This window comes from Bison bison, unplaced genomic scaffold (genome assembly GCF_000754665.1).
Source record: "Bison bison bison isolate TAMUID 2011002044 unplaced genomic scaffold, Bison_UMD1.0 scf7180017864172, whole genome shotgun sequence".
NCBI lineage: Eukaryota > Metazoa > Chordata > Mammalia > Artiodactyla > Bovidae > Bison > Bison bison.
In genome coordinates this window covers 1,224,648-1,246,389 of record NW_011494744.1, presented here as the reverse complement: position 1 = coordinate 1,246,389, position 21,742 = coordinate 1,224,648, and the positions used below count along the sequence as shown (strand labels likewise).

Sequence of the window (21,742 nt, the reverse complement as noted above, 5' to 3'; positions counted from 1 at the left end):
AGTCGTGTCCGACTCTCTGCGACTCCATGAATCGCAGCACGCCAAGCCTCCCTATCCATCACCAACTCCCGGAGTTCACTCAGACTCACATCCATCGAGTCAGTGACCTCTGTCATCCCCTTCTCCTCCTGCCCCCAATCCCTCCCAGCATCAGAGTCTTTTCCAATGAGTCAACTCTTTGCATGAGGTGGCCAAAGTACTGGAGTTTCAGCTTTAGCATCATTCCTTCCAAAGAAATCCCAGGGCTGATCTCCTTCAGAATGGACTGGTTGGATCTCCTTGCAGTCCAAGGGACTCTCAAGAGTCTTCTCCAACACCACAGTTCAAAAGCATCAATTCTTCAGCGCTCAGCCTTCTTCACAGTCCAACTCTCACATCCATATAGAGAACACTAAAATCAATAACTAGTGGTTATGTGTTACCTTTTTACCATCTCTGAACTCCCTGCTATAAAACATGAAACAATTCGAATACTTACACTGCTTCCCACATCTCTTACTTGTTTTGTAAGGTATTTATTATCAGTTTTTTTTTTTTTTACTGTTATCAGGATTTATAAAATTAATTTATAATTTCCTTAAGTGTCTATTTTTTTTTTTTAAAGCAGAGCATTTGTTGCATGACTAATGGTGGAAATCCCTAAGATGAGCTGGATGCTGCCCAGCAGCTCTCTTGGGTTAGGTGTTCTCCCAGAACCCACGCCTGAATCTTCAGGACAGTATTTGTAGGTGCCTCGCTCAGCCACCTCGATGGTGTTCCATCTGTAGCCCTGGCGACTCCAGTCACATTTCCTCTTCTGCCTGGCGGTGTTGCCACAGTGGTCATAGTTCGGCTTCTGAGTCGGAGGCCTTGGAACCACAGTCTTACTTCCAAATGACAGTGTTCCCTTTGTCATCTCTTTTGTATGGTTGAGACCAAAGAGGCGCAATTGTTTATTCCTACTTCTACTTTTATATGGGCCTGATACTTAGCCTCAGACTTTCATCATGGCTTGTCCATTCCTGTGTATTTTGACTCATATCTTAATTAGCTAGATTTTTGTCATCTGGTAGTTTTTCACAGTCTCTAAGCTAAGTACACACCTATGAAGATCTGTTTGTTACATTTTTGAAAGTCAGTTTGGAAGAATATAAAGGTTGTTGGGTCATTACTTTCTTCTCAAACTGGAGGACTGTTTTTTGCTGTTAAAGAGGTATAAATGGCTGATTTGATTTTCTCCCTTGTAGGTGACTTTGTTTTTCTGAATAGATGTTCATATAATTCTTAATTCTTCATATTTTAGTAACTTTGAATGTATGGGTGATTCTGCATCTATTTTTTTTTTTTTATTTTAAAAATTTCATCCTGCAGAGTGATGCTGTCAATGTTTATTTGGGGGTATCTGCATCTATTTTTTCCTTGTTATAGGTTACACATATCCATAGAATCCATTGTCTTTTTTTTTTAATTTCAGGGAAGCTTTTTTTTCATTGTATCTTTGGACATTTTTCTAATACATTGGGAATATCAATTATGTATATGTTGAATCTCTTTGCCATTTATGTTTTCATATTTTTAAATATTCTTTTAATCTCCTCAAGACTGTGGACTATGTCCCTTGCTTATTCTATTTGAGTAGCTTTACTGTGGATTACATTGCTTTTATATTCAATTCCATTTTCCTCATTCTACTACTAGTTTTGCTAGTTTATTTTCAACTTTACTGTTGTTTTACAGTCTTCCCTTTGAGTTCTTGTGGTTTTGAAACTATAGGTATTAGTGTGGATTTTTCATGTTCCATTGGGTATTTCCTTTGATGTATTTTTCATTTGCCTTTTGTGTTCCTTTCTTCTATTGTTATTTTCTTAGTTTGGGGTGTGTGCGTGTGCAGTGATGCACTGTATTTACATATTCAGTCAACTGCTCTAAGACCTTTATGTGACTTCTGATTCAGAGTTGTTACATGTGGTGTGCTGTGACTCTCTAGTTCATGTCTTTTTGTGAACACATGGGTGTATTTCTGTTTGGTATGTACCTGGAAATAGAATTGCTTGGCCATAGGGTGAGCATGTGTTCAACCTCAGTGGATGCTGACAAGCAGTTTTCCAAAATACTTTTATTAATACATCCTTACCAACAGTTCCAGTGGCTCTCCATCGTCTCCAACACTTGCCACTTGCCATCTTTCTCATTTTAGTCACTTGGGGGATGCGCTGATTTGTGTCAAATTAAATAGCATTAACACATATAAACTACAATTTTTTATATTAACCTTTTGAAATTCTGTTTTGGGACTACCTTTGTTCTCAACTTGATTTGTAGGAATTCTTTATTCTGATTTATGTATCTTTCATCAGAAATACGTATCACAAATATTTTCTTCCTGTGAATTGCCTTTTTATTCTCTTAATGTTGGATTTGGGTGAAAATAAGTTCTTAATGTCCATTTGATCAATTTTTTAAAGATTAATTCTTTAGTTGTATAGTATTGTCTTTTGCCTATTCAAGGTAATGAAGGTATTTTATTGTTCTACCTTTCTCATTTAGATCCACAATCATTTTACAACTTATCTTTATATATGGTTTGATGTAGAGATCAAGATACATTTTCTGTCCATGTGAAAACCCAGTTGACTCAGCACCATTTATTGACCCACTTCATTTCAGTGATACCTTTGTCCTACACCAGGTAACTGATTATAATAGTCTGGTTCTGCATTCCCTATTCTATTACACTGGTCAGTTTGTGTCTTTTGTTAATATGTCATCTTAGTTACTATAGCTTTATAATAAAGTCTTCCTTCCAGTGTAAATTCTCCAGTTTTGTTCTATTTGAAGATTGCTTTGGCTTTTATTACACCTTTGTATTCTCATATAAATTTTAAAAGTTTGTCAATTTACATACACACATCCACAAACTTGGTATTTTGGTTGGAATTGTACTCAATCCATAGGTTGTGTTCTTGTGGTCTTTATGCAGAGGTTTTACACTTGTTTTCCTCTGAAAACTATTCATTCCTTAGTGGAACTTGCAATCTGCTGTGAGGGGAGGGCAGGAATGCACTGTGGACAGCCTCAGCTTTCTATTTATTCAAACTCTGTCTCACCAATTCTATTTCTTTGGTCTGGAGAACTCACCTCTTTGATTTGGGCTTTCGGGAAGGCTCATGTTAAGCAAGCCTGTGAAGCTACAGGGTCTGTGTTAGGATCTGATCATTGCTGCCAACTTTCTGCCTTCACTCCTTTTTACCCAAAGCATTCTCTTTGGCACAGATGACGAAGTAATAGAAGTCAGTGCAAATATACGTCAGAAGTTACCCCATCAGCTCATCCTCTGCTGCTGTTCTGTGTGTCAGACTGGATTTTTGAGGGACATCCTTCCTTCTTCCATGCCCTGTCTACATTCTAAGACCTCTTGCTCCAATTAAAAGATTACTGGCTCTGCCTTCACTTACTTAAAAACAACTGCATGCATGTATATATGTTTAATCTTCAACTTGTTCCAAAAAATTTTTAATGGAGCTTCCAAAAATACATGTAACATTAAAGAAAAAATGAGGGCTAATGGGAAAATAAAAATAAGATGAAGTATGGGGCAGGCCCACAATGTGTACAGTGAGAGGTATAAATGTTTATTAGACATGGGCTATAAATTTGGTCAAGGGATTTCAAGTAACTAATTTAAACAGAAACAGGATCTTTTATGTGAATCTGTATCCATGGCTGAAAAAGAAACTACTTACAAGCTCTTAAGAACTTTTTCTAGGAGAGAAGGAAAAGAGGAAATAAATGATACTGAATTAAGACAGGGTTTTTCAATTAAGAGACTTGTACAGTAAAAATGAGTGAAGGAAAAAAAGGTGAAAATCAGGAATATTGTGCTATCAACAAAGGAAGCAGTACTGAATAGTTGAACATATATCCTTTTTTCTTAAGTATACTAATTTTAAAAGTGTGTCATCTTTTTTAAAAAATGCGGGGAGGGAGGAGGGAGGGGGGTTCAGGATGGGGAACACGTGTACACCCATGGCAGATTCATGTTGATGTATGGGAAAACCAATACAATATTGTAAAGTAATTAGCCTCCAATTCAAATAAATACATTTATATTTTTAAAAAAAAGGAAAAAGTGCAATACTGATTTACTTTGTAAAGTGAAAGAATGTTTGCCATTCTGTCTGCTTTAATAGAGCTGTTTTATTGTTCTGGATTAGAAAAAGGTATGACTTAAATGGAGTACAATGGTATTTTCTCTGTCTCTCTCTCTCTCTCTATATATATACACAGCTTTTTTTCTCACACACATATATTTAGCAAATAGCAAAGTATCCAGGTTTAAAAATAAAATCAACATGTATTAAAAGTAATTGGCGCATAAACAATACTGATAATCGTGGTCGTGGTGTGTGGTCCATGGTCTGGCGCTTGGTAGAGACGAGGTCTATCCTAAGGGATTGTTTGTTTAAATCTGGCAGCCTGCCCTGTGTGTCCCCTCTCCCCATTCTATAATGTTCTGGCTCTTTTTTTCTAACTTTTTTAGTTAAAAAAGAATTACATGTTTAATGTGTACAACATGATGTTTTGATGTATGGATATATAGTAAAATCGTTACTACAGTCAAGTGAATTAACATTATCTTTTGTGTGTGGTGAGAAGACCTGAGATCCACTATTTTAGCAGAGTTTTTCACTATATAATAAGGATTAAAATGACTTATATAAAGAGATTAAAAGTGTGCTACTAATAATTTGTCTAAAAATTTAGGGCATTTCCACACGTGATCCCCTTTTTTCTCCTAGTACAGCAGTCAAAAATGACCGGAAGTGCTACTGGACCTACAAAGTCTGTGTTGGAATTACATGCTACACATCACTCTGGGAAACATATAACGTGCATCAGTGAACAGATAAGGGCAATGACTCACTGATGGAAACATGCCACAGGGTCACCACCAACCCAAAGGCAGGCCACCAGAGTAGCCAAATCAGGGAAGGTTAAGTGGGATTAAAATGCCAAACGGCCCACTTACTCTGCCCTTTTCCTGGTCAGTCCAGACCAGTTAAAAATAATCTATATCCAGAAGATTTGAGCAGAGATTACGCACAAGGTGCTGCTGAGGACTGTCTCTTTCAAGCAAGACATGGATTTTGATCTAGACAAGTTTTCTTTTGTTTGTTGTAGTTTGGAGTATAATTGCCATGTCTTCTATCAATTTAAAAAGTCTAGCTATAGTTGCTATTATGAACTCATTATTACTGCTGTGTAAAATACCATTTTTCTTGACTTCGAAGTTATAAAAGATGACCTAGGTGGAGGCTGTATTATGCACACATAATTCTAGTCCATTTCTTGCTTTCTAGTATTTCAGTCTCCTGGAATGACAGAGCTATATTTGGTCTTGGGTTTTGCAATTCTATTTTAAACTGGGGATAACCTCAGAACTTACCAGTAATAATGATACAGCAATAATTAAATTCTGTAGCAATTTACTGTTCTTAAATGCATTCCCAGTTGTCTCATCTGTATCAACATTCCACAAATATTTACTGATCACAGGTTAAGTGCCAGGCAGTTAGCAGGGCAGCTGTTGTTCTCCCCATTTGAGAAAACAGATACTTACAGATGTTAAGTGAGATGTCCAGGACGCTACAACTACCACGTGGGGAGGCTGGGAACTGAACCTGGGCTCCTTACTGAGTCAGTGTAGTGTCCCGCTGTACTGGCTCTGTGTGCCAGCTGTTCAACCTTGAGCAAGTTTCCTAACCTCTCTCTGCTGTGGTTTGCTGTGTGACTAAGAGTTTTCATAGAGCACTTAGAACAGTGCCCGGGGAGTGGGAAGCCTTAGGTGTCTGCTGTTATTATTTGGTGCTTGACCCAGTGTTCTTTTCTACATTATGCTGCCTCTGTCTCTACATAGGCGGAGAGACTGTTTCCTCCTTTCCAGTGGGATTTTTCTGTATTTAACTGTTGACTTCATTTGTCACTGCACATCTGTCTTTGGCCTGTATTCCTAAAAATGTTCTTTTTGGAATATCTTATCTTTTAAAAACCACTCCCAGATTTACACTCTTGTTTTCTGGAACAGTAAAAATTGAGGGTGATCCATGTATGAGGAGACTATTAGTGGGAAACTCTTTGAAGAAAGGTAGAAATAAGTTATTGTAAAACAGAATTGCAAGACATCATTTTAAAAACAACTTGGACGATTTACTTTTTTCTATGTGTGAGTACTATTGTAATCTGCAGCTTCTGAAAGCTCTCCAATAGTTTCTAGAATCACTCTGAAATTATCTGGTAAATAATTCAACATGTCTAACAATTGGACAAATACCAGATATTCTTTATTAAAGTTTCTCAATTACTACAGGAAATTTTAAATCTATTGTTTTTATTGAATTGGTCCTGGAAGAAAACTTATATACTGATTACATGAATATTTGCTAATAATCTGTTTTAAGAGTTTAAATTATCTTAATCAAAGTATAAGTAAAGAGGTAACTTAATCCAAGAGAGAAAACTGAAAGCAAGAAAATTAAGACTTCGTTTATCTTCTTTCTATAATAAGATGCTCTTATAAAGCATCATAGGGCGGTTTGTTTGTTGAATCAAAGGCAAATTAATGATGGCATTTTATTTTGAATTTTCATCTTGCAGAGTTTAAACATATTCCAGAACCTAAATAAACGCCAGTATGAAACAGTTATTCATTTGTTTGAAGTTGCGATAATAGCGACTGACCTGGCTTTATATTTCAAGTAAGTACGGAACTCCCTTATACTCTGTGTGGTTCCGCCTTCCACGGTCCATGGCCTCAAAGTTAAAAGACATTTGTTTAGAGACACATTTCTTCATTTTCTTTTTGGATTACCAATAAATACCCTTAAGATAACTGATGGTGGATTTACTGGACATCTGGAAACATATTTTAAAAGCTAAGCCCCTAATATTAATTAGTTTGTTATCTGAAGAAACTTCAATTGAAGAATATGCATCAAAGTAGATACACTGCCAGAACACTGATGCTATAAAAACTTACACGGTGCCTTTTGACCTGGGGAATTCATCATAGTTCGCAGTCTGGTATTTAGAGTTGCAGGCTCAGACATTTGATCCTGCCAGAGTCTGAGAGCTGAAAAATCTTAGTGATACTGACGCACATTAACAAACTAAAAAAATTTCTGAGTTACATACAGCAGAGGCATTAGCCTATTTATAATAATGATGATGATTACCAAGGAGATCAGATACTCCAAGCTTCTGTACATTTTCTTGTTGGTGAACTATAAAGTAAAATGCATTAGGACAAGGTGAACTAGTTACAGGGTCTAAATAGTTAACAACTTGGGCAGTATTAAATTATGCCTCTCCAATCCTTCATTAAAAATTCAATTATTAAATAGTTCAAACCTGAAAGCAGATACTTCGAAATAGATAAGTGATATCCAAATAGCTATAGTCCAGATTCAACAAATGCTAAGATTTTGTCTTAGACATCTTTTCAAGGAAAGTGGTACAACTGAGGCATTCCGTACTCCATCATGAATGCCACACCCCCACCCCACTTCTTCACAAATACCACTGTCTTGGTATTGCTATGCATTCATCCTTCCCACTCATGTTTTCTATGGCATTACTAAGTGTTTAAAATTTTTCCATAAATGGTATCATACTGTATATACCTTTCTGCAACTTGTTTTCACACAACATTTTGAAGATTTAGCTTGGTGGTAAATTGAGATCCAGGTCATTCTTTTTAGATGTATATTCAACTGTGTGATTTTATCATAATTAATCTAGCCATTCTTCTATTCATGGACATTTAGATTATTCCCAGTTTTTCATCACTGCCTACATTGTGTATCTTTGTGTATATGAGTTTCTGTAAAGTACATATCTAGAAGTGGGACTGCTGTAGGGTTTGCATATCTTCAATTTTATACCACATGGCAAAACTCCTGCACTCCTTAGTAGGTACGCCAATTCAAACTCCTACCAGCAGTGTTACAAGAGTTCCTATCATTCCATATCTGGACTCTTCTTGATCTGGGCATATTTAAATATATTTGTTAATGTGAGACAGAATATTATTATTCACACTTATAATTTTGTACCTTTTCATATATTTTACGTTCTAATATTTGGTTAGTTTTATACTTTACAATGTCTCATCACAACCTGTGGCCTTTGTTATGATCTTTTTGTCACATGTAGCTCTTAGTTTTAATGTATTTAAATTTACTTTTTTTTTTCCTTTCTGACTTGTGATTTTTCTGTCTTAAACCCTTTCTGTATCAAGGTTACACAGCCATTCCCTCTTCTCCTGCCTGGGTCCACAATGTGGACAACTGATGCAAAGTGGGAACATGAAACCTGAAAGGACATATTAAAGACACTTTAAACCTCTGGTCCTATATGCTAAAATTGTCGCACAGTTGTCTCTTTTTTAGGAAGAGAACCATGTTTCAAAAAATTGTTGATGCCTGTGAAAAAATGGAAACTGAAGAAGAGGCCATCAAATATGTAACCATTGATCCAACCAAAAAAGAGATTATCATGTGAGAAGTCAAATTTTATTTTGCTTTTGGCAAAAATAACTTGTATATTTCTATTTTAACATGTTTTGTTTTCTTTCACAGGGCAATGATGATGACTGCGTGTGATCTGTCAGCTATAACCAAGCCCTGGGAGGTGCAAAGTCAGGTGAGTGGTTCCCACTTTCTGTCAGGCCCTCGGCTCTGCCTAGGCGCCATGAGACAGTGAATGTGAGAGTATCTGGCAACCTCAGAATTTAATTATAACCATCAATTATATGCCTATATATTTTATAAGCAGTTACCTTCGTTACCCTGGACCTGTCCTCTGAAACCATCAGTTTATAATTTACAAAGAAGAAAAAAGGAAGTTAAGAAGTTAAGACAAAAGTACAATGTTCCCTGTTGGGTTTCTGTTAAGAGAAGAAAAGCAAACAGCTTTCAAGAGCTCACAAATGTCAGTAGGTCATTTGGTCACGCCCAGGACAAGGGAAACAGAAGGAACCTTAGAAAGAAAATGCTTTCTGGAAGGAATTCCTGTTTATCACTGGACAGGCTGTAAGAAGTTTACATAAAATTATTCATGGAGCATCTGGGTTTTTAGTAGAGGAGATAAAGCATGCAGCAAGGATGAATCATTAGTGCCTTCATCCCTCAAGGGTGGTTTTGCTCCTAGTCTCCTCTTCGGTGTGCTGTCAGTCATGGAGAAGGAAATGGCAACCCACTCCAGTATTCTTGCCTTGAGAATCCCATGGACGGAGGGATTCCGTGCAGGTTCAGTTTAAGGGTGTCTTCTAAGGAAGGTCTTCCCAACCCTTGGGGAGTGTGGGGAATGAGTGGGAGCCATCTGCTTACCACTTGGTTTCCTGCTAATCGATGAAAGAATTCTCCCTCAGTTAACTCATAGGGAAAACCCTAAGCAGAAGAGGCCAGAATTCCCTGGGTTCAACTGTAAATGTGGACTGTATCTGTTAAGATAGAATAGCTGGGCTCCAAACCAAACACCTGTGCTTCCTCCTCACTGCCTGCCTGCTCTTCCTCCTCAATTCTTTTATCTACATAGTCACCCCAGCCACAAACCTGGGCTCAGGCTTGAGTCCATCTCCCTCGTTCCAAAACCATTTCTGTCCATCACTCTTGCTACCCTCTTAGTTCTTACTTTTCCTCTTTCGTCAGAACTATGGTGGCAGCCTCCTAAGTGATCCTCTCTCAGCACGAACTCTCCAACCTTTCTCTGAGTTGCTGCTGGAATGCTTATAAATAGAGCTCTGCTTGGCTACTGCTTTGCTTAAAAAGCCTTCTGAACTCCCCACTGCTGGAAGTTTTCAACCTTTTTTAAAGAAAAAAGAAATGTCTATTTTCCTTGCACAAAAAGTTGTACATAGGTCACTTTTTGTAAGAGGCAAACAGCAAAGTTACTGTACTTCAATCTCTCTTGGCATCCACTCTTGTACCACTTGTGCGCTTTGGAGGGACCGTAGGGCTCAAAGAAAAAGAACTACTGGCCCAGAGAATCAAGTTAAACTTCCCAGCAAAGCTTACATGGTTTGTTGTTACCTGTCCTTAACTCATACTCCCTAATTTATTTCTCTTATTTCCCATGTTATTGCCTCACACTCTTAAGCTCCTACTCACACAAGCTATAAACATTCAACTTTATCTGCACACTCTTCCCTTTCTTCTTTACTGGCGAGCTACTAGTCTTCCTTGATGACACAGCATAAATGCAACCTCCCTTATCTTTCTCCTTGATCCACAGCAGTTGATAGCTGTTGATATGATAGAACTTTCCACATTCTTTACATGACTGACTTCATTAGACTGTAAGCATCTTAAAGATCAAAGTCACATCTTAACTCCTCTTGGTAAGCCCAGATCATGCCAATGTAAGGCAGCTAGAAGGTGTTCAACAAACTTGATAAATATGGTTTTTAAAAAACCATATAAATTAACTCTCAAATATCCCTACAACATAATCAGGTAAAAGTGAAAGTGAAGTCGCTTAGTCATGTCTGACTCTTTGCGACCCCATGGACTGTAGCCTACCAGGCTCCTGTGTCCATTGGATTTTCCAGGCAATAGTACTGGAGTGGATTGCCATTTCCTTCTCCAGGGGATCTTCCCAACCCAGGGACTGAACCCGGGTCTCCCACATTGTAGACAGATGCTTAACCGTCTGAGCCACCAGGAGTTATCAGTCAGGTGAAGTGGTGTTCTAAGCTGTGCATGTATGTGCATAAACACATAGGCAGATACATGCTAGATGCTGGCAGATGATAAGCAGGACAAAAGGAGGATCTGGGAAGCTTTGGAGCTTGAAGCATAATGAAACAGACATCCTCCCTTCTCCCCTTTTTATTGTTGAGAGGTGGTGGTAATAGCAGCTAGGAGATTGGCACGCCCAGAATGAGTCTACCACACTGAAGTAGGAAGAGAAACCCCCCGTGTCCATTTCAATATAATCTGTAAATAACATCATTTTAAAGCCAAAGAACGTATGGTATGACAATACCTCAAGCATTAATTATAAATTCTGTCCTTAAATATTACTCATTTAAGGATAAAATGTTATGATAAAATGCAAATTCTGTTAATAAGTCATGAATCATGACTTTCATGAATCATGTCCTCCCTCTTTGCAGGTAGCACTCCTGGTTGCAAATGAATTTTGGGAACAAGGAGATCTGGAGAGAACAGTGCTGCAGCAACAACCCATTGTAAAAACCTTGACATAAAAACGCACTACTGATTAAAAATTATCGATACAAATCAGTCTGTTTTGTCCACTGGATCTTAGAAAATTATCTTTAAAGAATTTCTCTCTCTTTCTAGCCTATGATGGACAGAAACAAAAAAGATGAACTACCTAAACTTCAAGTTGGATTTATTGACTTTGTCTGTACTTTTGTATATAAGGTAAGTAAACAGATTATGTGAGTGAAATATATCATTTTCTGGATGAGAAGTTTTCTTTCAAAATGTAACTAAAATCAAAGTCACCCTCATCCCTCATGGAAAGTCACTAAGGGTGTCATCATTTCTCCAAGGTAGTTTGAGGTATTACCCTTATCTTTCCTTCAAGGATGCAATGAAAGGTGAGAGAACTCAGGTGTAAGCAAATTGAATAAACTTAGGTGAGCAGGAAAGACAAGAGCTACCTTTCCCACTTACAAGGTACTGAATTAATCTCATCCTAACAGCTCTGAGCGCTGTAATAATTCTTTAGGGCTCCTTCTCTGCGTATGAAAGGTACTGAAAATGAACCAAATGATTTAAGTGGTTTCTGACCTAAAATTCTCTCTAGGAGTTTTCACGGTTTCACAAAGAAATCACACCTATGCTGAATGGTCTTCAAAACAACAGAGTGGAATGGAAATCCCTAGCTGATGAGTATGATGAAAAGATGAAGGTAATTGAAGAGATGAAAAAGCAGGAAGAAGGAAATACGACGGAAAAAGGTTAGATGGAATCTGTTTTGGCTTCTTGTAAAGTAGCTGGAAGTTCAGCAGAGCTTCATCTCACATGACAAAAGCATAAAAAGTAAATGCAAACAGAAAATTTGCTTTACTGCCCACAGACTGAGAATTATAAGAAGCTGATTAGTGGTTTTCAGGGTTTTTATCCCCTTGAACAAGATCTTACTTTGTAATTCAAGATGGAATTGCTTGGTCCAGTTGAAGTTGGGGTTAGGGCTAGGTTTCTTCATCCACTCAGTAAAGTGGCTCCTGAGGTACCTCTGCAGGATACTGAATTTTAAGAAATAATATGAAAACCATAGGATTAATGGGATCAATCAGGTTTAGGTGAGAAAATAATTTTAGCCCTAACATTCTGTATTAGCTGTAAGACTTTGGGCATCTTGCTTAACCTCTCTGAGCTTAAAGTTCCTCTCCTTATAATGAGAAAACTTTACAGATCTCCAGCCTCATTTCCAGATCTAAGGAAGCCCTAGATGTAAAGATGGCCAGCAGAGTGGGGTGACTTGAAGGTACCCTAAGACTTTGTCTGTGCCTCAGATGTTTCTCCTTAGTGCTGTTTATCCTGATGAAATTTCTACTCCTGAAGTCACTCAGTTAAGTTTAACATAATCTTCAGAAAGCCTCTGTTAAGATGCTTACGATCACCTATTAGTTCATCAGATGACTCAAATGACATCTAGAAAGTGGAATACTAATGTCATCGTTTCGTATTTTGTCTCAAGAGCTCAAGACTTAAAAGGTTTTGTAAGAAATTCTTATTGTTTAATAAAGAAACCATCTCTGTCTGGAAAAGCCTTGTTAAAAAAAAATGCAACATTCTTTTTAGACGGTTCATGTGTTTAGTGATATTTTAAAGAATTCAGAGGGAGAAAGCATTTTGCTTAAAGGGTTAAGGATATTCAACAGAATAAAAACAGGAATTCCTGACTCTAGGATATACATTCACTTAAATGTTTAGTGGCTGTGTATTCTGTACAAGGCCCTGTGTTAGGCCCTGGGGAAAGATGGGGTCCTTATCTCCAGAGCTTACCACCTGGTACGGGAGTGCCAAGTGAAAAATCGATTATTTAACTATAATTATCAGAAGAAGCATACCTGGGGCATCAGGGAAGTCGTTCCTGAAGGATGTTTATGCTACACTGAAGACAGGCTTCTTCTAAGCAAAGAAAGGAGGAAGAGTTTTAAAGGAAAGGAGAGGAAAGAATAGAATATGCACAAAGGCCGTGACGTGGAAATAAGCTTGGTGCGCTGAAGAACTTGAAAACTGGTGTAGCTGGAGTCTAGAGAGCAAAGAGAGCAAAATACCAGATGAAGCCAGGAATGCAGGCAGCTCTGCCAGATGGGTGTGTTACCCTGAAGGCCTCCTTATGGATCTGTCCTCTACAGAGCAACGGGAAGTCCTTAGAGGGATGGATTTCAACATGAAAGGAGTAAGATCTGAGCTGTGCTTCAAAAAGATAACAAAAATGGTTATTTTTACTGAGCAAGTGAAAAGCAAAAAGTTATTTCTTAGTGCAGTTAATCTTTATCCCAATTTTACAATGAACACTATATCAAGCCCTTTAAGTGGTTCGTGACTTTTTTTTAAATTTAGTATTTGGTATATTGGATATGGATCTCTATACTTTATTTGCATAAAATTACTTCTGAATTTTCTTCCTACTACACTGAGAAGTCTCTGTAAACTAAGAATATTATTTTATCTCCAGGCAACACAAAGCAACAACTCAGATTCCCAGACTGGATAGTTCAGTGGTTCTTTTGAGAACTGAGACATTAACTGGTTAGTCATTTATTAGATTTTATTTTCTAAATGGACTAATTTTGAATATGAATTCAAGTTTTTAAATGGTCAAACTCTTAGTACTTGATATAGGTTAAAACTATGAATTAGGCTATATAGTTACTCTAATATTAGGAAAAAACTACTATATATCCACTGATTCCTGAAAATATTGCTTTTCTCCTTTTTCCTAGCTGTAGAAGATTCAGGAGGTGGTGGTGATGACAAGAAATCCAAAACATGTCTAATGTTGTAAGACAATCCAACCGGTCTAAATTACAAATATTGTTTCTACATTTGAAGAAAACATTAAAAAAGAACATCAGCAAATTTCATTCATCAAACCATCAAGTAACAGAGACTCTTCAGGAAGGCTACCCTGTGACTAGCATAAGAAAATATACTGCTAGCCTGAAAGCCATGAGGATAAAATAAAGTTCAACAAAAGTGCAAAATAAGACAAAAATAAGTGCATTTTTGGTGCCAATTTGTTTTAAATTAAAAATAATATAATCCTGAAACTAGTCACCAATTCTTTTTTTAAAAGATCTTATTCATTGTATTCATTTACTAGGGTTACTATAACAAAAAAGCTGCCCCATACTGGGTGTCTTAAACAAAATAAAATTTATTTTCTTGCAGTTCTGGAGACCAGAAGGCCAGCATTAAGGTTTGGCAGGGCTGGTTTCTCAAGAGGCCTCTCTTGCTTGTCAGTGGCCGTCTGCACCTGGTCGTCGGTCTTCTCCCTTGTGCGCCTGTGTCCTATTCTCCTCTTTTAAGGACACCAGTCATACTGGATTAGGACCTACTCATAGGACCTCATTGTACTTTATTAGCTCCAAATACAACCACATTCTAAGGTACTGGGAATCGGGATTTCAACAGGAATTCAGGTGGGACACAATTCAACCCATAACATGATTCATAGCTCACATCCTTTTCTGAACCAGAAATCTCTCATCAACATGTCTTAATGTAAGAGCAAATACAGTACAGAATGTATAATGTATTTAAGTACTATATAAGAAACAAAGAAAAAGGATATTAAATGTTATTCCACCTGAAATGCTTATCTCTTTCCTCCACTTTTTACTCTTGATAATGGAACAGTAAAGAGCACTTCACTTTCAGCAGCTTAAAAGTATGTCATCCTATGCCCATCCTTTCTCCCAAGTCTGAAATCAATTATTTTATGTGTAACTAAGAATATGTTATTACATTCAGAACTATTCTCATTGATAGAATTATAAATTTATAAGACATGACCTAGATAATCCTAATGCAAGTTAAATCAACTAATAAATATTATGCATTATTAAACAGCACGTGATTTGATTATACAAAAGCTTTACTACCAAAAACAGTTTAAAGGGACTTCAACAGAGGTGACTTTAAAAAAAGTGATTACTAGAAGTATCTACTAGGCATGCTAAATATTGATTGTCAAGAAAAATAAACAGGACTTCCCTGGTGGTCCAGTAATAAAGAATCTACCTTGCAATGCAGGGGACGTGGGTTCAATCCCTGGTCAGGGAACTAAGATCCCACATGCTTTGGAGCAACTAAGCCTGTGTGCCACAGATACTGAACCTACATGCTCCGCAGCCTGTGCTCCACAACTAGAGAGTCTGCACCACATGCAGAGATCCCACATGCCGCAGCTAAGACCCAATGCAGCCAAATAAATTAAAAAAAAAAAAAACTACAGACAATCAACTACTTCTACTACATGGTACACACCTGTACATAAGGGAAGATTTCTTTATAATGACATACCAGATTATAAAACAGACCAAATATTAATTATACCATTGACTTTTTATTGTAAAACATCTAAATTATAATTGCTCTATCAACCTCAAACGTTCTGTTATAAAGGAGATAATCAATTTTAAGCGGCTGAGAAATCACTATTTGTTATATTTTTACAAGTTAGGTACTTAGAATCATAAGACTCTTCCTCTCACATTAGAATGTAAGGTCCATAAGAGGAAATATTTTTGTCTATTTTGTTCACAGCTCTTCTCACACTTAGAGAAGTGCCTGGCACAAGGCAGGCACTCAGTAAACATGAATGAATGATATTTTGCATAAATATCATGACAAACAGGTATAAATGAAGAGTGCCTGGAAGTTAATATTTTTATGGAGGGAAAAAAAACTATATATATATATATATATCCCCAAATGAGTGTTGTCTATATAAGTCATGTTGGGCGAGAGATGTACATCTTATTTTCACTGCTTAAAATAATCCTGAAACTCCACTTAGGGTTATTTTAGAAACTGTATAAGAAACCCTCTTCCTTTAGCCTTATAAAATTTTGGACCCCCCCAAATATCAGTCAGCTCAAACTACTTCCTCATTCACTAGAAAAGAAACTGAGGCACAGAGATGAGCCGCCATTGAAGGTCTGCAAAAACAGGAACTTTGCTTACGAGTAAGTATAAGAAAGCATAACTTATCTCAAGCCAGTGATCTGCTGAACTCCCCTGACTATACTACAGCAAAGTTTAAGATAGGTCTGTTGGAGAATTAATCTTTAAAATCTAGATCATGGATAATAAGGACCTACTGTATAACACAAAGAAATCTACTTAGTATTTTGTGACCACCTATATGGGAAAAGCATCTGATAAAAGAATGGATAGACTACAACTGAATCATTCGGCTGTACACCTGAAGCTAACAATGCTGTACATCAACTATGTTCCAATAAAAGATAAAAATTCAATTAAAAAAATTTAAAACATCATCTTGAGGCCTTCTCAAAGACTCCTTTAAATATGACTCCAATTATCTGTCACTGTATGAATGGATTAAACACCGTGATTACATTTAATGATTTAAATTTACAAATGAACTTGATGTCCATAAACCATACTTGGAATACCACATATATGGATCTATTTTAAAAGGGTCTTTGAATATTCTTCCCAGTCACTGTTTAGTTTTGCAGGAGTTTTATATTCTGATGACTACTAATTTTTATCATAAAAATGTTTTGGCTTCATATATTCTATTAATAACATCAGTTTTCCTGCTGGATATTTCAACACTTTTTCCTCCAAAATCAAGATTCTTTTTCACTAAAAGTAGTGAGAAGAAAAAGATACAACAAACTATTTGTTGGTTATCAACACTCATTTACTGTTTTATGGTGGTTTAGAAATGACTATTTCCTAGCTACTTCCTTCGTAGCAATGTCTAGCAGTGTCTCATGTATGACAGTGATCTAATAATTAATGAATAACTTTAATAAAAGGAAAATCTGATACTATTTAAGATACTATAAATACCTGTTTTACAGTTTAATGCCAATAATTTCATGTTTAAATGTCATTTAATTTTCAACAAAATACCTGTTTTCTATAGGTCCTCTCTTACTCACCAAATCATGCATCTTTTCCAGTATTCATCGCTTTGCTGTTTATAAAAATGGGTCTGACCTTTTGGAAAAAAATCAATAAATCCTTTTGAAAATTTGATGAAATCTATGGATCCTTTCCCCCTAAAACACACACAATCACGAAAGTTTACACATCGATTGTAGGTGTGTTTAGATGTCTTGAAGCACATCCATTGACTCTTGGGGGTATGGACCCCAAATTAAGTTACATTTTATAATATATCTCTGCATATAAGTATATCCATTATGTATGACTGTATCTGAGACAAGCTCTGTGCATACAGTATTGTTAAGTTATATTACAGCATAATCTTTACTGGAGAGTCAACTTTCATGAACACATATGCTGCTTTAGATTACTGGGATCTCATTTGGCCTCCTGTGCTATTAATTTACTTTATAATAAATTACCCATACACTGGGGAATTAAATCAGATTATAACAAACTCCCTTAAGTGGCAGAGGTAAGAAGGAAGAGAAATGTAAGGAAAAAAAGAAAAGGTAGCTAATGAAAACAACAGGTTCTCAAGAGGGGCGCCTGTGTGTCAAAGGAAAGTAAAGAAGTTGAAGACATAATTAATCTACCTTATAATTTTGTAAGACCCCAATAACCCTAAAAGTTTAAATAAATTAATTGAGGCAAGGGAAAATGTGAAATCAGTGGGGAAAAAAGAAAAACCCATAAAAATAGGAACAGTGGATCTCTGTGCAGTGTACTAGGTCCATCCTTGAGCTACAGATGGAACAGAGTTGTAGGTAAGCAACTGAAAAAATATGTAAGAGATAGGGAAAAGTATCTCCAATAGAACTGAAAATACTTTAAAAGCATCTGACAATCCATCCTAGATGGATCTTTTATTTCCAAAGACAAACCACTCAAGTTGCAACTTGTAGACAAAACTTTTGTGAAGAATTTCAAAGTACACTTCACATTAAGGAATGTAGGCATCCCTCTTTCATCTCACAGAAATAAATCTTGAAAATATTCATCAAATTCTTCTTCCCTATTTAAAAGAAAAAGTATACATATTGATTAAAATCAACAGAGAAAAAAATTACTAGGTGACACATTACATGAAATTAAGGTAATTCAAACCAACATACTTGCTAATTCTTTTATATATATATATATTTCATGATTCAGCTATCAAGTAATTCTTGGCTTCTATAATAATCATAACTAGGCCCAGACTGATTAAAGTGTTGTATATGGTGGCATGTATCCCTAAACATATTTATACCTAAGATTTTACTCTGAAGTACTTTGTGTTATATCATTGCTTCTCTTTACTTTTTTGGTTGACTTTATTACTCTGTTCTAAGTTGACTTTATTACTTACTCTGTTCATTCTCATTTCAAATTAATGAAAAAACTATTTTAAGGAAAAATACAAGTCTTACTCCTTAGAATAGGGACGATCTGCTTAGGCTGCAGGTTTTATTACTCTGAGAAGAGTAAATGTGTATTTGTAGCAGTGAAGATTATATCTAAAAGAATAAAACTCTGAAAGGAGATACTAAATTATAATATATTAAAATATGAAAATTAAAGTACTAAATAAATATTAGTGCTAGGAGCCTAGAGCAGTACAATGAAAACAGCACAGGTTTTCAAGTCAGACAGTGTTTAAGTCCTAGCTCTGTCAGCTACTAGCTAGGTAAGCAAGTTATTTAACTTCTCTGGGCTCAGTGTCTTTATATAATAAAGAACATTACATTTCCTCAAAGAGCTGTTGTGAAGATTAAGTGTATGTACAGTTGCTTTTCTTCCTTCTGGGAACAGAGAATCAAGCTACACAAATTCTGCCTACCAATCTCTTTAGAAAATGTTCTTTTAGATTAGAAATTCACAGTGAGACTCCATCATTTTGTTTTAAGTGACTGTGACGGATAAAACCCTCACAACCATGTTCAAATTAAAAAAAAAAATTACAGAATCAGATACAGTTGATTTAAGAATTACCTACAATTTGGTATTCTCCATGCCACTGTCCCTTTTCCCAAGCATGACAGCAAAATGCAGCTGAATTTTTAAAACTGTAATAAGAACTTAGACGTATGAAATTAGCTGAACCTCTGTGTGTACTCAGATGTTAGTACATGATATCAAGTTTTTATAAGGTCACAAAGAGCTCTGGATTATGGAACCCCTCTTAGACTTTACTTATGGATCTTTACTGCCATAAAGGTGAGTGGACTCTGAGATCTATTCTTTCATTTTCAGCTCTTCAAGGGGAAATTCTATGGTCAAAAGTTCAGTTGATAGTTTGACTAGGATAGCAATACCTTTTTAGAAATCTGATCTATAATGGCCACTCATTTTGGAATTCTTTATTTGGCAAGAAAAAAAAAGATCACAGAAAACAATCTTTTTTTTTTAAAAGGCCTCTTTTTAACACACTTGAATTCTATTAACTGAGAAGATATTATACAATTAGCAAGATATTTTATCATCAGCTTAAGTTAGTGAATTATGATTGATTCAATAAATCTCTTATTATGAGCTAAGAAGACTGGATTAACAAAATGGGACTAAAATTTATTGAGCACGTATTATATTGGTAGGTATTATACCGGGTGCTTTATATTCTTAATTAAATTTTCACAATAAACTATGTAGTCAGTATTATTTTATCCTCTTTCAACAGATAAAGCTCAAGTGGTGAACATCCCATTATATAAGAGCTGATAATATTCCAGCCTATATTCCAACAGCTCTTCCAACCAATAACAGAGAACAATGCATGAGTTGAGTTGTCTGTCTTTGGGGGCAAAAAAACTTTGACACCTGTTTGTATCTTTGAGGAATTCTCCTGTACAAGTTTATGATAATCAGAACATCATGGATAGGCTCTAGAAGCTAGTAAACAGGACATCTATGAAAGAACCTAAGCAAAGTCTAGGGGGTCATCTGTTAAGGGGAGATGAGGAAAGAATTACTCACCAAGAGGGAGCTGCGTAAGCTGGCTGATCGTGGCCATGAACAATGGCTGGGAATAAACCCTGATCTCATGGTCCTTGGCTTTAAATCAACATTCATGATGCTAAACTTTTCATTAAGTTATCAAAAATGGCTGTGGTCATAGCTTTCTAGACCGACTGTAGAAGGTATGCAATATCACTTTCTATTAACATCAGGACTTACTGTGATTTTTCATCTGTCTCTGGTAGTGGGCCCTTCCAAAGTTCAGACTCTGAAGCACTTTCTTCCTCATCAGAGTTTCCTGTTTATTTAAAAGAGATTTTTAAAAAATGTGCATATTAAATTTAAAACACATTTTGAACTATCCACCAATAATGCAATTAATTTTGGATTTAACTGTGGTTTAGCCTCAATTTGTATGGCTCTCTGAAAATTTAATTTGCTTTTCCAGACTAATACATTCTTTTGAAAAATAATAAGCTGAGCTATACCAAAGAGCCTCAGCAAATAGACCAAGGATTTAAAGTCTCATAGGAAACTTCCCTAAGTTATAGTGAGTTAAAGTAACAATTCCAATATTAACTCTATATTATAAAGGGAAATAGAGTTATACTACCTCTTGGAATATAGTTATCTTTAACTTAGTTTCTTCTTTTTATTGATCATACAAAAGACAAGCAGGTTAAGATTTTTGTAGAGACTATATTTATATTAGGATCAAGACCTCAAGAACTGAACTAGTATACAGGACTAGCTAGTAAAATTATGGAAAAATGTCAGATTTTTTTTTTTTTTTCTCTAATTTTATTTTATTTTTAAACTTTACATAATTGTATTAGTTTTGCCAAATATCAAAATGAATCCGCCACAGGTATACATGTCAGATTTTTAAAAAATTAATGCTGATTACATTAACTAGAAGTCCAATTCAATGAAGAAACAGTTCTCATACACTGTTAGGAGTAAATACCCTTTCCTTGAGGAAAATCTGGAAATAAAGATCACTTTAGACCCTTGACTGGCAATGATGCCTTAAGAAATTTATTAGAATAAACAAGCTCCTCAAATATATACATATATGAAGATGTTCATTGTATAACAGCAACAACAAAAGAAAACAACTTAAATCCCCACCAATTAGGGATTATGGATTTGGTTAAATAAATACTATATGGCTGTTTAAAAAAAAAAAGCCCTTAAAAAAAAACAAAACCATTAGCATATCTGCGATAGAACACTATGTATGCTATATCAAAATTTGTAAAAGTTACAGAAAGCATGCATAGTATTATACAATATGTATTAAAATATTATATCTACATACATATATATATTATATATATATAAATGATAAGTTTGTGAATAACCAAACTTAACAGTCATTATATTACATGTAGGCCTGGGATATTTTTATTCTCTCAGTTCAGTTCAGTTCAGTCGCTCTGTCATGTCCGACTCTTTGCCACCCCATGAATCACAGCACGCCAGGCCTCCCTGTCCATTACCAACTCCCAGAGTTTACTCAAACTCATGTCCACTGAATCAGTGATGTCATTCAGCCATCTCATCCTCTGTCATCCCCTTCTCCTCCTGCCCCCAATCCCTCCCAGCATCAGGGTCTTTTCCAATGAATCAAC

General features: G+C 36.0%; 2 protein-coding genes across 10 annotated transcripts in view; one reads left to right on the top strand and one right to left on the bottom strand.

Moving 5' to 3' along the window:
- PDE6C (phosphodiesterase 6C, cGMP-specific, cone, alpha prime) overlaps positions 1-14,295 on the top strand; it is a 53,691-nt gene extending 39,396 nt beyond the window's left edge. For 3 of the 7 annotated variants that reach the window (XM_010842177.1, XM_010842183.1, XM_010842184.1), the window contains 7 exons: positions 6,634-6,734; positions 8,412-8,534; positions 8,616-8,679; positions 11,153-11,227; positions 11,343-11,426; positions 11,815-11,968; positions 13,967-14,294. In XM_010842177.1, coding sequence (XP_010840479.1) covers positions 6,634-6,734; positions 8,412-8,534; positions 8,616-8,679; positions 11,153-11,227; positions 11,343-11,426; positions 11,815-11,968; positions 13,967-14,028 — 663 coding nt within the window. In that variant the 3' untranslated portion in view covers positions 14,029-14,294. Of the gene's footprint in view, positions 1-6,633; positions 6,735-8,411; positions 8,535-8,615; positions 8,680-11,152; positions 11,228-11,342; positions 11,427-11,814; positions 13,943-13,966 lie in introns of those variants that run through there. The other 4 variants (XM_010842182.1, XM_010842179.1, XM_010842180.1 and 1 more) reach the window with 4 other exon arrangements.
- A 3,528-nt stretch (positions 14,296-17,823) lies between these two features.
- FRA10AC1 (fragile site, folic acid type, rare, fra(10)(q23.3) or fra(10)(q24.2) candidate 1) overlaps positions 17,824-21,742 on the bottom strand; it is a 41,957-nt gene continuing 38,038 nt past the window's right edge. For 2 of the 3 annotated variants that reach the window (XM_010842187.1, XM_010842186.1), the window contains exons 14-15: positions 20,328-20,406; positions 17,824-18,186 (exon numbers count right to left, since the gene is read on the bottom strand). In XM_010842187.1, the coding sequence (XP_010840489.1) occupies positions 18,144-18,186; positions 20,328-20,406 (122 nt within the window). In that variant the 3' untranslated portion in view covers positions 17,824-18,143. The remainder of the gene's footprint in view (positions 18,187-20,327; positions 20,407-21,742) is intronic. The other variant, XM_010842185.1, reaches the window with a different exon arrangement.